Source organism: Ascaphus truei, chromosome 2 (assembly GCF_040206685.1).
Source record: "Ascaphus truei isolate aAscTru1 chromosome 2, aAscTru1.hap1, whole genome shotgun sequence".
Taxonomy (NCBI): Eukaryota; Metazoa; Chordata; class Amphibia; order Anura; family Ascaphidae; genus Ascaphus; species Ascaphus truei.
Window position 1 is genome coordinate 466,930,563 of NC_134484.1, and position 18,175 is coordinate 466,948,737.

At 47.3% G+C, this 18,175-nt stretch overlaps 1 protein-coding gene across 1 annotated transcript in view; it reads right to left on the reverse strand.

Moving 5' to 3' along the window:
* Positions 1 to 14,848, reverse strand: part of LOC142487963 (KAT8 regulatory NSL complex subunit 1-like) — a 124,689-nt gene extending 109,841 nt beyond the window's left edge. The window contains exon 1 of the mRNA XM_075588160.1: positions 13,158 to 14,848. Coding sequence (XP_075444275.1) covers positions 13,158 to 14,464 — 1,307 coding nt within the window. The 5' untranslated portion in view covers positions 14,465 to 14,848. The remainder of the gene's footprint in view (positions 1 to 13,157) is intronic.
* Between the last annotated feature and the right edge of the window lie 3,327 nt (positions 14,849 to 18,175).

Sequence of the window (18,175 nt, forward strand, 5' to 3'; positions counted from 1 at the left end):
GCTACCCCTGTTCTCACATGCTCTCCCCATGCTGCCCAAAGCATGGAGACTGGGGGGGGGGGGAGACTGGAGAGAGGGGTAAAGAGATAGCACAGCAGCCGCTTCAAAGTTGCACCTGCATCCCGAAATATCGTGATAACAGGTAATCTCCCATGTCGGTACACCAGGAGATTGTGTCTTCATGATATTTCGACATGCTGCCCAGCCCTAATAGGAAGGAGGGGTCCCCAGAAATGTAAAACTATTGCACTGGGGATCCCTTGGCTCCAGAGATATTAAACATCGCAGACTGTTTGGTTTTCACTGGAGGGGACAGGAAAGCACAACAGCAGGTAAATCTCATGTGTTACACAAGGCAATAGGAAGCCCCAACGTCACATGGGGCGACTTTGGCGATTTAAATACTAGGAAGTATAGGTGCAACTTTTACTAGTATATTTCTCAGGAACAAGGGACTACCCCTGAACTGAAAACACTCCAGCTCTGAAGACCCGCTGGCTTACATCATGATAAAGTTAAGGGGGGGGAGCTGCTGCTTAAAGATAGCAAAACATTGTGCTTAAAAAAAAAAAAACATTGTGCTTAAAAAAAAAATAAAGTCTGCACGCCAGTTTTTAGGTACAACTTTAGAATATGGCGTTTACATAAAAAAAAAAAGTTAGCTACGCGCTGGTTGGTTACTGATGTAAGTTGACAGGAGTTCCACCTTGGAATGCAGAATTACAAGTTCAACTACAGAATGTGTAATTTAAACAAAACAATTTGGGCAAATGTTCTTGAACCAGTAAAAGTTAACAGGGTGGGGGGGGCTTACTTAAGAAACACCCAGTAATGTAAACCAACCCCAATTTATCCAATTCATCTATTAACAGGGGGGGGGGGAGAAGAGAAGGGGGCAGGCGTCGCATTATTCCCCATAGCATTTAAATTAAATACTGGGGAGCGAGCGAGGCCTACACCATCCCTTAACTGGTCTCCGGCGGCTTCCAGCGACGCGTCACCATGGTAGCGCGTTGTCAAATGACGCAGCGGGGTCATGGGACACGAGTTGAAATCCTGAGCAGCGCAGCAGCTAGGGAAAGGAAAGGACGGCAAAAACAGGAACCAGAGTTGTTTGCCGAAGGACCAGATCAGCAGCACAGGCATTGAACAGGCGTGATCCTCACACGGGACACTGTTGCTGTGTCAACGCGACGACACCCGATGGTGACGTCAGGCAACGCCGAACACCAGGTGAAAAAGTGGGGGGCATGTAGGCTGAAAAGTTTGCGCACCCCTGCTTTACGGTATCGTTTGGGCCTCATCCATGCTCTGTTTAAACAGATGTTCCTATAGGTCCAGGACACCAGAGCAAATAACAGACCAATAAGAATTTTGGCAGGATTGATTAGTTATAAAAGTATTTTTAGATTGCAAGCTCCTTTGGGCAGGAGCTTCCTTCCCGTTTCTTAGCCTTCATTTATATGCACTGTGCGTGTTGTACAAGGTTGTCATTTCCATTGTACTACGCTGAGACTGTTGGAGCCATACAAATAAGGAGAAAAATAAATCAATCAACAGAACCATGTAACAGCAGGAAAAGGGTCCATGCAAAAACAGATAGGAAGCAAAAAGTGATTTGCATGTTTATGTAGAAAAAGGTTTACACTTTACAGATATTACCTTTCAGGACATACATGAAACCGAGAGGTAATGCAATGTATTCCTTTCTGGTAAAACATTTTATAAATAAGCATGTTCAAAAGATGGTGGAAACAGGTCTCCTCATAAATGCCTCTTCACACCCTCTCTCTCTGCCTCTGATGATAAAAGTTCTGTTGGCGGTTTAAGGTCTTTATCCCAACACTCCGCCACCATAAGGGACATTCCCACTTTGGGCCACAGTAAACTAATAGCACTTTAATAGGTTAAGTGATTGCCACATGTTAAATAGAAACGTATTATAGGATTTACAGAAACTTTAATCTCATTCATAAGGATATTTGTCAACTTTAGAATTTTCAGCTACATTGTCAAGAGTGGCATTTATCTGTTAATTACAATGCCATTATTAAAAACAGAAGAGCTGAATAATAAAGATTTTCACAGAACATAGATAAAATGAAATAGCAATTCAAATGACAAATAAGCAAAAGATTAATGACATGGGTGATTGAATCCAAGGACACAAATTACACTGGAAAGTACAGTAGTCTACTTTCTTTGCCAGCCCCTTTTAAACCTGTAGCTGCTTGGACAGAGATGCGAGTAATTTAATGTACATACATTCAAATGTAGTATTTGGGGCGGGGTCTGGAGCCAGACCAAGAAGGCCACATTAAACTGAAGCTCCTCGAGTTGAGAACTACAATCCGCAGCAATCCTAACTCATATCCAGACACAAAATTGTATAAACATTTTATAGCATATGAAACAAGGATCATTTTGAACCTAAAATCTTTACATTTGGACATTAAATTGATTAAAAGAAAATAGTGCCTCTAGGCCTAGTCAGCGGGGCCACGCTTCTTGAGACCAGAGTGCAGAGGCTCATCAACGATTTTGGGGTGTCCAGCCCCCTATCCCCTGCTAAGATCATCCAAACAGGTTGCCAGAGAAGAGGCGAATATAAAAAGGGAAAAAAAAAAAAACTAAATAAATGAAAAGCGTAAGTTACCAATTACCCAAAAACACAAACTTTCCCCTCTCCCAGAAAGGCCATAAGAGACTTTCAGAAAGGCCATACATATACAAACATCTCTCAAGTCTACCTCCCTGAACTGGAGCTATTCAAATAAATGCAGATGGCTGGCATAAGATATAAAATGGCTGCCGAGCAGGAGGCCCACCGATCTTTAAGAGCAGCAAATTACAGCAGCCGAGGTGCCATTGGAGCAGTGAGATTACTCCCCTACTCCCGAGGAATTTATCTCAAGGTGGTCGACTTCCCTGCTTCCCGCTGAAACAGAAGCCGAATTACAATTAGATATATGTCACAGGGCGTTGTGACCGAAGATGCAACCTGAGGATCCGCCAAGGGACAATGATGCAGTTCCATTATTTTAAAACCAAAGAGGAACTGTGCCAAAATTACAAGAAACCCCCCATCCAATACATTTGAGGGAATTAATCGGCAAATCTTTCAGGACTTATCGCCTACTACGCTAAGTAGGCGAAGGTAGTTACAACCGATCACCAAACTTGAGGGCAAAAATGTGTCAGATATAGATGGCCGTTTACCTTCAGCCTGATGGTCCTAAAAAATGGAAAGGCCTTCTCCATGAAATACCTGGAGGACAGCAAAGAATTAATAGAGAAAAAAAAATAGGAATAAAAATCGGACTTCACTCATCAGCATGAAGCAGTCGCCTCACCTGAGCAGTCCTGGTCTGAAGTGAGGAACTCGGCACGAGAGAACAAAGAAAAGGCGGCCAACTAAGAGACTTAACAATTTAGGGGGACAACCTCATACCAGAATCATTTATTTAGTTTTAAAGGAACTGTCTGATGTTATGTGCAACATAGACCCTATAGGCTTAGTTTATATATCACGTTAAATACACTCAGGTTAACAGTTACTGTTATAACCATATTTAGGAAGGGTTACATTGTTAGAGGATTAAAATATTCTAGGGGAGAATCCTCTATGTCAAACAGCATGAGCATAGTTACCAAATGGAGGGGTGTAGGTCATCTTCCCGCAAGACACTGAGGTTTCCCCGAGACCTGTATTGAGTATTTTATCATACGTCTTAGACCGACATATTTAGGGTCTAGTTTCATAATTGAAAGTTGAATGTCAAAGACAATTTGAGTCAGAAATATGCGGTTTTATTAATACAAGTCATTGAAAATGTTTTGCCGAGGTGCAGCCCCAGTCGTTCACATGTTTCCTGTGGGACCTTGCATACTTTTTTCACGCAAGTCACTGGTTCCTTTTTTTTCTTGGGACCAGTAGATTCTTCCCACCCAAGGGCAGAGGAGTCGGTCATGTTCGACCATACACGGCTCGTTCCAGTGTTTATTTTCACCCCTCCCTACCCGTAAGTTACTTCTCCCCACGCCCTCCTGGTCCAACTGGAAGGTCGGAGTTCTCCGAAGACTGTTGCAACATCTCTGTAGGTTTGGGACTCTCCTGTGAGGTCCACACCATGTTGCAGAGTCGGTAGTCCAAAGATACTGTATGTTAAGATGTTTGTAAACATTATCTCATAATGTGAAGGGCCTTAACAGCCAAGCAAAGAGAGACGGTTAGCTTCAACAGATTACAAAAAAAAATTTTAATGGAAAAAAGGCAGACATTACAAAGAACATTTTCAGCAAAGGTAGCTTTCCTAAGTTTTTTTGACAAACTGTTTAGACAATGCTTCCTTTCCTCTGAAGCTGTCAAAAAAAGAGAGGTGTGGCGATTTTATTCCACAACAGGTTCCCATTCGTAGTGGAGCAGACCAAAAAAAGAAGATGGTAGATTTTTGATCCTAATCGGAACTATACATGGCCGGTACTTAACTATTGGTAATATATATGCACCATGTGAGTACGATAACATCGTTTTTCAATACATTAAATAAGGTGGCCAGAGGCTACACAATCCTAGTGGGTGATATCAACAAAGCATGGATCCTGACCTAGACAAATCTAAGGCTGCAGTCCCAGTGCGTTCTATAGCACGTGGGGCTGGCGGGTGGGGCGGCGCGTGCAAAGCGCTTCACCGCAGATCGCGGTCCTGGGAGAGAGGGAGAGATTGCGACGGGAGGGGGCGTGGCCATGACATCACGCAGCTGGTTCGCCCTCATTGACTGAACTGCAGGCGGGGGCGTGGCCACGTCCCTGTCACAAGTTCCACATACAAAAAAATTGTATGTGTAAAAACGTGCAGTACAGCGCGGCTGCTAAATGCGCGCTGACGCATGTACTGGGCCCAGGCTGATTGGGGGCGGTGCTTGTGCGCACAGTAGAACGCACTGGGACCGCAGCCCAAGGCTGAGCTCAGGCAGAAGGCGATGCGACGTGTGAGCGCACGTCCATCGCAAATTTGGGTTGTGCGGTGGGAGTTTTCAAACTGAAAACTCCACCGGCGGCAAAGTTCAGCGTTGTTGCTGCGACATTTTTCCGGCACAACCCAAATTGAAATTTGGGGCTACAGTCGCGTGACGCGAGCTGGTTCAGCCAATAAAAGCAAACCAACTCCGTGACGCGTTCGTTACACGCCACGATCTGCCTCCTGCAGTTTGAGCACAGATCGCTGGGCTGCAGGAGCAAGCGGCGGGGTCGCAAACGCTAGCAAGTAGGCTTAGCGCCCTGTCTGAGCGAGCCCTAAGACATTAAGCAGCAACAGAAAGAGGCACGAACTCACGTATCAAAGGGTTGCAGGATAATCAACTGACTGACATCTGGAGAGAATTACAGACAGAAAAAGGATATACATTTTACCCACACCCACACTCCAGCAGAATAGATTACTTCTTTGTATCACAGAGACTGGTCCCAAAGATCTCCTCCACGAGGATCCATGATATTTTATGGTCAGATCACGCACCAATACAGTTACAGTGCGCCTAAATTAATCTAGACAGGCCAGGAGCAAAATGGAAACTAGATTAATCAATTCTAAAAATCCCAGAGGTGTTCCAGAAGGTCAACACAGATGGACCAATTTTTCAGAACCAATCTAGGTAGTGTGGACTCCCACATGACCCTACGGGAAGCCCATAAGGCCACACTCAGAGGCACCCTTATCAGCATTGCTGCAAAGTGGAAAAACGAGAAGAAAAAAAAGAGTCAATATTGCTGAAACTACAAGCAAGATTAAAAGAGCTTTCTGCCTTACCCAGGTGTAATAATAGTCCCGACACCCTAAAAAGAGTTGAAAGAGAGATAAATATGCTATTGACCTCCCAGGCTGAGAATTCCATGAGCTAGTCTAAGAGGAAGTTTTTTGAAAAAGCAAACAAGCCATAGCAATTACCCTATTGGCTAATAAAACTAAAAATAAAACAGGCAAATTCTAATATACAGGCAATTCGGTTAAAATCCTTTAATATGATCTCCATACCTAAATTGATATTTCTCATCTCTTCTACTATGAAAATCTGTATAATAGGGAGATGGTCACACAATGTAAATGTCAGGCTCTGAGAGACTGTCGGTCTCAGATCTTCCTAGGTCAGGTGTGTGCAACCTATTTTTCAATGTAGCCACAGGTGTGGCGAATTAGAAGTGAAAATAGCCACACCATGTACAAATTGAGGTATTATGTTGCACATGCGAACATTTTAAACACACACAGTTTGAACAAGTTTATAAATTCTCAGAGCCGTTCTATAGTGTGTGCGCCCGTGCGAACGCGCATGCACGTGACGCATGCTTCTTGTGTGTATGCTGTGAGCGAGTGAGGTACTGTGTGTGTGTGTTATAAATACGTTTGAAATAAATAAAGAAATGCTTTAATAAATTATTTATTAACATTGTGTGTACACACACACACACACACACACACGGTGGTAGTGGCGTAAAATCTTTATTTTCCTCATCTTCCCCCGGCGTACGGTTCCACGCTCCCTGCCGTGCGCGGCACCATTATAGAAAGGCTGACTAACCTCAGCCAACTATAACTGCCACGCGCGCGCACGGCACAGCAAGCGCACGGCAAGCGCACGGCACAGCGCGCGCACGCCCTCAGACCACAACCTCCCTCATCCTCTCACCCCCCTTTACGCCACCACTACCCTCCTCCTCATCATCATCATCATCTCCTCAGCCCCTCATCATCACCATCTCATTTAACCCCCCCCTCATCACATCTCATTTAACCCCCCCTCATCACCATCTCATTTAACCCCCCCCTCATCACCATCTCATTTAACCCCCCCCTCATCACCATCTCATTTAACCCCCCCCCTCATCACCATCTCATTTAACCCCCCCCCCTCATCACCATCTCATTTAACCCCCCCCCTCATCACCATCTCATTTAACTCCCCCTCATCATCTTCCCCAGCACCCTTGATCTCCCCCATCATCAAGCACCCCCTCTCCCCCCCCAGTGGTGGGATTCAAATTTTTTAGTAAAAGATTATCTCCCACCAGGGGGGGGGGGGAAGGGAGACGGGGGAGATGTTTAATGTTTATGTATTATATTTATTGTTTTTAAAAATGTTTTTATTCAGTTGAACAGGACTGCATGTGTGGGGGGGGGGAGGGGGGTAAAGACCAGAGCCCCCCTCACATCACTCCCAGCCACCCCCCCACATCTCACCCAGCCCCCCTTCCCCCCCACATCTCATCCAGCCCCCCTCACATCTCACCCAGCCCCCCTCCCATCTCTCACATCCCTCTCCCATCTCACCCAGCCCCCTCCCATCTCTCACATCCCTCTCCCCTCAAATCTCTCCCTGACCCCCTCATATCTCTCCCAGTCCTCCCATCCATGCCTACCTTGTCCGGTAGTAGAATCTCTTGAGTCAGACCAGGCGCAGCACGGAGAGAGGAGCCGTAAGGTAGCAGCAGACAGGAAGTTCCGGGTCAGGCTGCTAGATGGCGCACCTCCCCTGCAGTCCTGCTCTGGGAAGTAATTATGTTACCGGCTCATACTTTCAGCCCGGTGCCACATACCATCTCCGCGCAGCTTACCATCTTCCACCGCTGCATATCATCTCCCCCTGCCGCCTGATAGAAAAGTTAGAAATCCCCCCCCCCCCCTCAGGGAGTCCCGGCGGCCCTGTTCGCCACAGTTTAACTGCCAATTCGCCACAAGTGGCGAATGGCGACAGAGTTGCCCACCCTGGTCCTAGGTTGAGGAGAGAGAAGGGCTACAAAAGGATTTCCCATTAGAAGAATTAACAAGTAATTAAGGAACTAAAACCATCCAAAGCACCAGGCCCTGATGGATTCTATAATTCAGGAGAGTGCAAACTTTTTTTCCTGCTCCGCCCCAGTGTAGCTTGCCTCGTTAAGGCGCGCCCCCTTCCCCCACCTTAGGCTGCGCTTATAGTGCCGGCGACGCGAATTCGCCTGAAAACAAAAGCATTGCCGCCGTCGCGTGCACTGACAAGCGACATCGCCAAAACCCGCTACTGGCAAAATTTGATTTTTCAAGGGCCGTCACGTGACGGCCCTTTAACAAATCAAATTGCGGGAATCCCGCGATGCCGCCGACCGGCGAAACATAACTTTCGTCGGTGGCGATGGCGACGGGTGACGTCACCAATCGTGTAGCCGTCGCCATCGGCGGCACTATAGGCACGGCCTTACATCCGCATCAAATGCCGCTGCAGGGTTATGTGACGTCATGTCACATGACCCGCGGTGTCATTTGACGCCACTTGCCATGGCGATGCGTCACACAGACGGCTGAAACAAAGTGGAGTGTTGCAGAGGCCTCACGCAATCACCCGGCATTAAATGCGCCCCCTCCCCAGAAGAATCTCTTGCCGTCGTCGTCCCCCATTCCCGGAGCAAATGGCAGATGCTTCAAGCATCCATCTCATTAATCTACCAACAATATAAAAATCCAACGAACTGCAAAAGCTATAGACCAATCTTGTTAATAAACTGATATCAAAATGTACTCTAAAATGCTGGCTAGCAGACTACACCATATCCTGCCTAGACTTTTTCATCCTGACCAAGTGGGATTTATTAAGGGCAGGCAGGCTGCGGACAACACCAGACGGATTATTGATCCGATCGAGATCGACAATACAAAAAATATCCAAGTTATGGTGCCGAGTCTAGATGCTGAAAAAGCTTGACAGGATCGATAGCGCCAATCATCGCATTGAAGTAGGGCCAATCGGTTTTGGGGGTAGAATATTAAAAGCAATCAAGGCACTGTATTCCACACCAGAGGCAAGAGTAACACATCGGGGCTTTCAAACCAAATATTTTCCAAATTAAGAATGGCACTAGACAGGGCTGCCCACTTTCGCCCATGCTATTCGCATGAAGCATGGAGCCACTAGCAGCCTAAATTTGGAAGAATCCAGACAAAACAGGAATCCAAATTAAAGATCAGAAACATAAGGTGGCTTTATATGCGGATGATATCTTAACGCTATCAAAACACCTCACCTCTCTGCCCAACCTTTTCAGTCTTCTGGCGAAATTCAATAACATATCCAGATTCAAAATTGATAGACAATTTTAATTTTAAATGGCAGCCCCGTGCCCTTGAATATTTTGGAGTTCAAATTACAAATAACTATAAAACCCTGTACAGTAGAGAGAAAACTATCCCAAATTACGCTGAACCCCAGAGGGGACATTCAAACTTGGTTCAAATATAATCTCGTGGATAGGTAAAATCTATGGGGTTCAAATTAATCCACTTCCCTGCATCCTGTACCTATTCAAAACTCTCCCAGTACCAGTAGTGGGGAAGGACATACTTTCGTTACAATCATTTATAACAAATTTCATCAGTAATCATAAAAGACCAAGAGGGAGGAGGGAGATCCTACAGAGACCAACATTAGCAGGGGGACAAGCGGTACCTTGCTTGTTAGCATTCTACAAAGCAGACCAATGTCAAATTGCACAGTGGCTTGGCAACCATGCACGTAGATGTTGGGTGGCAATCGAGAGGAATATGTGATCTTTTTGGCAGTGGCTAAGAGCTTGATTTGCACGACGTTAAAGAACGCATATATAAAAAGTTGTTAATGAGATGGTACCTCACCCCCACTAAAATTATCAAAATTTATTCTGGGTTACTCACCATTGTGTCCTGCTACATATGCTGTGGTCTTGCCCTCGAGTTGTGCCCCCGTGGGAGCAGATTGGAGATTGGCTAGAGGATATTGGGCCTCACCATTACCATGGACTCGTGGCTCTTCCTATTGAACAGACCAACGCAGTGTTTAGCCAGAGTCAAAAATAAAATTAGCTGCTCAGTTTGCAACAGCAACGAGATGCGAGATCGCAGCATTATGGAAGCAAAATGAAATTTAATCTATTACTGCAATTCGAAACAGAATTTGGTTTGTCTGCCAGATGGAAAAACTAACCAGTTTAGTTAATGACACGGGCGCTAAATTTATATAAAAAATAAAAAATAAAAAAAGTTTGGCTACCTTGGCTGGCCCAAACAGATATTCCAGGGGTGAACGGTGTCACAGTTATGCTTTGATAGAAAGATGCGTTCTCCTCTGACTGAGGGAATCAGTTTAAAAAGACAAGATTAGGGGTAAAAAACGACCATAGTGACGATAATAGGTGATTGAGACCGCACAGGAGATGATAAAGCACAAGATGGCTGCAAGGAGATGACAAAAGATCAAAGACATGGACCAAAACAATAAAAGAACTTCCATGCCACCCCCCCAATTAGGATCATTGGATATTGTTTGCGGATTTAAAAAAAATAAAAATAAAAGAGAGATGAGATGTAATGTTATCTGGATATCTTGTGTAAACCCAATAAAAAATACTTTACACAACACACACAAAAAAAAAAAAAAATATGAAGATAAGCATAGTATTTTGCTTATGTCATCCCTGAGTGAATAAGGAAATAGAACGTGGTTTCAGTTGTACACAGCAATAAACTCAGTTTCCTCAGACAATATTCGCAGCCATAACCTGATATTGTGCAGTGGTTTAACCATTCAGGAATTTATTAACAGTCCAACTTAGACAGCGAGAGAATGAAATCAAATATTGATTTCATAAAGAGAAAAAGTCGTGGGCACATGCACACCAATAGCCAACAATTTAATGTGAAGCATAACTTACCATTTATTAAAAAAAAAAAAAACACACACACTTTAAAAAGTAACATTAAGCATCGACAAATCCCAAACTATGCATGCTTGTACTAATAACACTTACTGTACACTGTTTATGCTTCACTGCCATTGTACTGGAATACAGAATTAAGGCAGTCGGCTCTGCATAATGCACATAATCCCGACACCCACACACAATCCCTGGAAACAAATAACCTTCGGATCAAACTCTCCAGCCGGCCCCAACACTGCACAAGAAACCTTTAGGCTAAATTACATGTCAGAAGTTGAGACAGTAAGCATAGACACCTTAAAGCTCAGCGGCCTAAACGCCAAGAGGAAAATGCCACAAAGAACCACCAAGGATCTGTCAATACCAAAAATTGGATTACTCCATTTCAAAGTGCCACGTTCCATTACAGATCAGTAGTCATTCCCTTTGTAAGGAAGGTTTCAGCTTCATAGCACTGAAGCAGACGGTGCAACACACCCTCCCCCACCCTTCAAAAAATGATTATTCTGTACCAAGCAGTGTCAAGTAGGGCTACTCATTTTATTAAAAAAGGATTCAGAACCCGCGTTAGGCCTAACATTCCCCATAGCAGATTCAAGCAGCACATTATGTACACGGCAAGAGAAACCCCCTATGTGGAAATTAAATTCCCTGTTAATACTTTACTTGAAATGTTGTGTTAATCTTTAGCAGGGCTTGCCAGGCGCAGACTACCCACAAACGAGATTAAATGGAGGCCTAGGATCCATTAACCATCTTTGAGACTCTTTGCCAGCGACGGCACCGCCACATCCAACAAAAAATCGCAGAAGATTGTTCATTTAAAAACAAGGAGATGGTGTATTATACTGTATAGCTTTGGGGATTGTAGGTGTTCAAGAGGCGCAAGAAAACTATGTCACTTCTAAGATGAAACAATACCAGGCGTCCTCATCCAGATCTGTACTTATTCGTACCAGTACCCCCACATTGCTCCGCCACCCTTTTATAAAAGGGGCTGGCACCCCGTGTTACGAGGAAGCTGCATGTGTGCCCGCTTACTGACATCCATTCACTACAAAGCAACGCATTGGGAACCTCAAGGGTGGCAATTCCACATTTTTAGCCCCCCAACTACATTTAAATTAAATGCAGATTACCCTACAAGACTACAAATACACAAGAGTGGAACAGCTCTATGTTTACAGTGCAGAGAACTTTTACATTCGTTTTTGCAGATTTGAAGGGGTGGGGGGTGTCAAGCACACCAAGGCCTTAACATGTCAACTTATTTATTTTTTTAATGTCATTATGCCATTGACACACACGAAAAAACTAATTATTAATATCTCACAAAAAGACGGGGGGGGGGGGGAAATGAAGGTCCTGTTTCTAAAAAAAAGTGGCATTCAATGCATCAACCCCCACCGGATCAAAGCAATGTGACTGATTTCAAGTGCTTTGAAGTTCCTGCAGCGCCCATGTGACTCGGGAGTGGTTATATACGGATCAGAGATCGCGGATTTGGGGACAGTGAGGGGGGGGGATATAAAGACATCATATTCCCACGCATTAAAGTCCAGCGCAGACACAAGCCCGGGGAAGGTCCCAGCCAACCCTGATACCATAGCGCAGGCCTGCACAACTCCAGGGGCCGCAAACAGGCCAGGTTTTCAGGATAGCCCTACTTCAGCTCAGCTGGCTCACTCATACTGCGCCAGTAATTGAGCCAGCTGCGCTGAAGTAGGGATATGTTGAAAACCTGACCCGTTTGCAGCCCTTGAGGACTGGATTTGTGCAGGCCTGCCATAGTGTAATGTGGAAATAGGATGAGCACCCACATTAAGTATGGCTCATTCTGCGATTACGGGGGGAGACGCAAAAACTAGGAGCCTGGAGGCACAGCTCTGGATAAAGCAGCGACTCTGGCAATGCACCAATGGGACTTCCATACTAGACTGGGTTACATGAAAAAGGGCGAAGTACTCCACATACCCAGGAGTTACCCCCTTCTCACCCACCAGGGCCTGCAACTCACGAGTCTCCTTTGTATGTATTGATACAGCGCCACCCATGTACAGCGCTTTCCCAGCAGCAACACGTGACATAACAGGGGCAGCAGCAGCAGCACCATGAAATCCCTTTTATCAGGGAACATATCTGGGGCGGTGTGTGTGGTGTGTGTGTGTGTGTGTGTGTGTGTGTGTGTGTGTGTGTGTGTGTGTGTGTGTGTGTGTGTGTGTGTGTGTGTGTGTGTGTGTGTGTGTGTGTGTGTGTGTGTGTGGTGTGTGTGTGTAGCAGAGTTAACATATGAAGCAGACACTTCCAACACAAGACAAAGCGGGAAACTTACTCGGGTTTGCGCACAAGAGGAAGCACACACAGCACACACCCTCGGGTAACATGAAGTTGCTCGGTAAGTGCTAAGGTTTGGATAGAGAGTCCGAGGTGACACTCACCCGAGGGCTGGGCGCTGCTCCTCCCCGCCTCCTCCCGGTTGGGCCTCGTGTTCCCCGGCCTCATCCTCCTCGCTGTCGCTCTCCCCCCCGGAGCTGCTCTCCGTTGCATCCGAGTCAAACCCCCCCTGTGCCGCCCGCAGCCTGGCCGTGCAGCTGCCCGCCAACCTGTCCAGCTCGGAGTAGTGAGGGGGGGAGCCCGGCAGCTCGGCCACCCCCCGCTCGGACAGCAGCTCCACCAGCCCGGACAGCTGCTGCCGGACGTGCCGCTCCACTTGCTTGGCTTGAACCACTTGCAAACGCCGGCAGAGCCGCCGGGCCCGGGCACCCAGCTCCTGCTGCCGGCTTAACATGCGAGCCGCCCGTGCCGGGCACAGGACCGGGGTTTCAGGCTTCAGATCCCCCTGTACCGGAGCCACCGGCTGCTGCTGATCCCCCTGTACCGGAGACGCCGGCTGCTGCTGATCTCCATGCACCGGGGGCCCAGGTAGCTGCTGCTGATCTCCCTGTACCGGGGCCACCGGCTGCTGCTGATATCCGTGCACCGGGGGCCCGGGTAGCTGCTGACCCCTTTGTACCGGGGCTCCATGCTCCTCTCCCGGCTGTTTAACCCCCGTGGTCCCGCCTTGCTGCCGCTCCTCTGCTGGGTTGGGTCCCGGGATCCCGCTTTGTTCTGCTGTACGCGGCCCCGGGGCCTCCATGTCCCGCGTTTTTCCCCTCTCACCCCCTGGTGCCACCCTCCTCCCCCCTACCGGAACCCGGTCCGGGTCGCCGTGTCGCGTTGAGTTCGGTACGGCGGAGCGCCCCCCCTCTCCTTGCTGCCCGGGGTCCCGGTTTGGCCCTTCCTGCAACGTACACGGTACGGATCTCTGCACTTCTCCCGGGTGCGTTACCGGGACACGGCCCTGCCCCTCCCCGCCCTCGTTGCTCAGCCCCCGTTCTTTCACCGGGATCCCCCCGCACGGCTCCCGGCTGCTCCCTCCGTTAACACCGGCGCCGCCGCCCCCCGGCTCCCGGTCCGCCGCGGCGAGCTGCCCGCTCCGCCTCAGCAGCGAAACCCCCGGCGGTCTCCTCCGGCTCCCCGCCACCGGCCGCACCCCGGCCCTGCCCGAAGCCCCGTTCACCTCCGGCAGAGAAGCGGCGGGCGACGACGACAACGTCGACAGCAACAGCGGGCCGCGCCCGACGGCTTCCCGGTCCTTGGCAGCCCGGGCGGCGGTGGGGGAGGAAGCGGAGGAGGAGGCGGCCAGCTTCAGCCTGTGGTGAGCTTCGGTGGCGGCTTCGGTGAGCGCCGGGGCCATGTCCGCCATGCAGGGGTGGGAGGTGGGGTGGCACACGCGTCACGGCTCCGGAGGCCCCGGGCTCTTCATATCCCAGCTCCGGGTAACAACAACAACAACAGCGATTCTTATCACGTCACCAGGCGGAGGAGAAGGAGCGACGACAACAACTCCCGGGCCCGCCTTTTTCCCGGTCACGCAAGTCAAACGCACGAACTGCTGCGGAGACGACGGCGGCCGCCTCCTCCTCCTCCCCGGGGCTGCGAGAGGGGAACAAAAAGCTCTTCTTTTTTTTTTTGTTTCACTCCTCCCCCCTCTGCAGGGGCGGCCATTGCGCGCTCACAGTCTTGGCCGCCATCGACTACGAGCCCTCGCGCCTTTTCTGGTCTCGTGAGCTCTTTTTTTTTTCGTCTGGCGAGCGCGAGGGAGGCACGCACGCGCACAAAAAAAAAGGGGGAGGAGGAGGGGCCGGCGCGCGAGACGCTGTCACTCCACAAACCCCGCGTACGGGCGCAAAGTAAGTCCCTCCCTCCCTCCCTTTTTTTTCTCTCTAACCACGGCTTTCCCTCCCTGTACACCGCGCCATTGGGAGATCTCATTACAAGCAGATGGAGGGGGGAAGGACGATTAGGATGTATTCGCTGTACACGCCTTGAGCCTTCCATTTTATATACGCCACGTTCATTTTGTTTTTATTGGTTTTTTTTAATCGTTTACAGTGTTGTTTAGTAGGGGATTGTGTTCGATTTCGCTCTTCTTACCCCCCCCCCCTGTTCTGCGCTTGGTATGTTCTGCTTGGAATTCTGAAGCAGGACGTTCTCTTTCCCAATTGCGCAGCAGACTGATTTTTTTTCCCGCCTCCCCTCCTGACAAGGGCCCCGCCCCCTCTGCGCTGATTGGTCACGGAGTACACTCCTTTGTCCTTTATCTTATTTTTTTTCCCCATACATGTTTCGGTTGGTTTGTGACCGTGACGTCAGAGAGACCTTTTGTAGGAGACAACCTCTCCCCTTTAAAGAGTCTGATTGACACGTAGAACAACCAATCACGTAGGAGATGTGAATTCCCGCCCTTTTTTCTCACCTCCAGCTCCTTTAATGAGTTGCACAGTGTTTTCCAGAGTCCTTTTCATCCAATGTGTAAACATTGTGCTGCATTCCAGCTACAAATATTTGTAAAACTATAAAATAGGCCATTATTGATGGTTTGCTACTTGAATTAGTGGAACATATTTTAACTGACTTTGCAGAGCCTAACCCACTCATTCTATATATGTAAAAAATACTGCTGCTCTGCGTTAAGAAACAGCTTTCTATATTCTGTTTCTTTTGTAATATTGCAGAATAACATTTCATGTACATTTTGAGTCATAAAATGTAAAACAGAGCAACGAAAATAAAATGATTCGGTCTTGAAGATACGATGTGGGATGTGTTTCTTTTTAGTGGATCAACGTTAATAGTTTTTCGGAGATTAAATGATAGTGCACATAGCCTTACACTTGAAGAAACCTACGAGGTTTCGGAAGCATAGGCGTGTAATATAGTGCGCGTGTCAATTATAATTGGCTGTGTTAGCCAGACGTTTGTATACTTAGGACGCGCGCGTGCACACAGCCGTGAGCAGTAGCGCGGCAGACCAGGGAAAATATAATAAAATTGTATTTTCTCGCTGCTGTCACGCCGCGAGCCAATCACAGCGCGGCCTAACGCTGTGACGTCAGTCGCCCCCTAACCACTGTACTTATTCCCTCACCTGCTGTCTCTGTAACTCTCCCATCATACCACTTAGATTGTAAGCTCTCCGGGGCAGGGATTTCCTTTCCTAGTGTCTGACTTTGCTTGTTGCACTGATTGTATTATAATTCCCTGTACTGTATTGTCTATATTGTAAGGCGCTGGGTACACTGTTGGCGCTATATAAAAATATACAGGTAGTCCTTGTTTTTCCAGCACAATGTGTCCCGCAAACCCGCGGGGGATGCGGAATAGTCGGAAAGCGGTACCCATGTTAACCGGCGGCGGTTTCCGTCGGATACACGAAAACCACGACGGATAATGAGGTTTTTTTTACTGCATTATGCGCCGTCGGAAAACGCATCCGACGGAAAGCGAAACGAGAACGAGGATTACCTGTACATACATACTCACGGTGTGTACTGATTTGCATGTCATTACTCAGAATCCCGGGCTGCAGTGGAAGCATTGTATGCTAAGAGATAATAAGAAGAAAGGCAGGGTTGCAGACCCATCTGAGACATGTGAATGTGCTCACAGGTAGTATTTTTATTTGCTGCAAGCTGTTATTTAATCTATGACAAACTGTAATGTTGGTCCACTATCAAGTACTACAACCTACATTGTCTTTACTTTTCTCCAGGACCAATTCAGCGCCAGTAGAACCTTGAACTGGGCATTGAAGAGTAATATTTCCACCATTATCACATTCTGTCTCCGGGAAACCCTGGTAACCTCCCATGGAATCACATGGTTCCACAGAACACAGATTTAAAACCACTGACCTAGATCAAAATATATAATAAATATTATCCAAAAAGAGACAAAAAAAGAGAACAAATATCCCAAGTACAACATAAGTGGAAATACCTCTTTCTGGACTTCTTGATCTTAAATGAATACTACGTGGTGTGAAGTACCCAGAATGGCTCAAGGTAGCAGCAGCATACAGGCATACCCCGGTTTAAGGACACTCACTTTAAGGACACTCGCGAGTAAGGACATATCGCCCAATAGGCAAACGGCAGCTCACGCATGCGCCTGTCAGCACGTCCTGCACAGCAATACCAGCTCCTTACCTGTACCGAAGCTGTGCGCAAGCGGGGAGACTATAGAGGCTGTTACAAATGCGTTATTTACATCAGGTATGCACGTATATGACGATTGCCGTACAGTGCATGCATCGATAAGTGGAAAAAAAGGTAGTGCTTCACTTTAAGTACATTTTTGCTTTACATACATGCTCCGGTCCCATTGCGTATGTTAATGCGGGGTATGCCTGTATTACATGGTGACATCAATGTTAATTCAAACATGATCGCAGAGGGAGGTAGCAAATTTAGGCTAGAACAAACAAAATGATCATGCAACAAAAGTAAGTGACATTCATGTTTATATTTTTTAGAAAACAATTATATTTGAAATATATATATATATATTATAATTGGGTCCATTGCAATAAAATTATCTAATTGGTGGATCCATTATAATAAACAGATGCAGATTATAGTTCCTAAACTGTCTTATGTAGGGCACTGAGGTATGTTTGTATATCTTTAATTGTATAGCGCAGAAGATGTCAACTTAGTCCTCAAGGGTCACCAACAGGTCAGGTTTTCAGGATATCCCTGCTTCAGCACAGCTGGCTGAATCAGTGGCTCAGTCATTAAAAGTGAGGAGGCACGGCACGAACCAAGATGGCCGCCTGATTCCAGAGCTCCACATCTTCATTTAGCCTAAATCAGCTGACATATCTAAAATCAAACACGGAAACCCCCGAGCATTTGACCGCGTGATCGATCCCCACCAAATTCGGAAAATGGCGGATCAGCATGCATCCCTGGATGAGGACTCAGCTTCTGAGGTGGAAGAACTTACCCCACTCAAAGGGGGGGGACTTCAGCAGGATGTTGCGGTCCATTAAACAGACGTTCCTGCAGGAGATGCAGCAATCGTTCTCTGAAGTACGTCAGGACGTAAAAAAAACCCTGGGGTGTCAGACTAG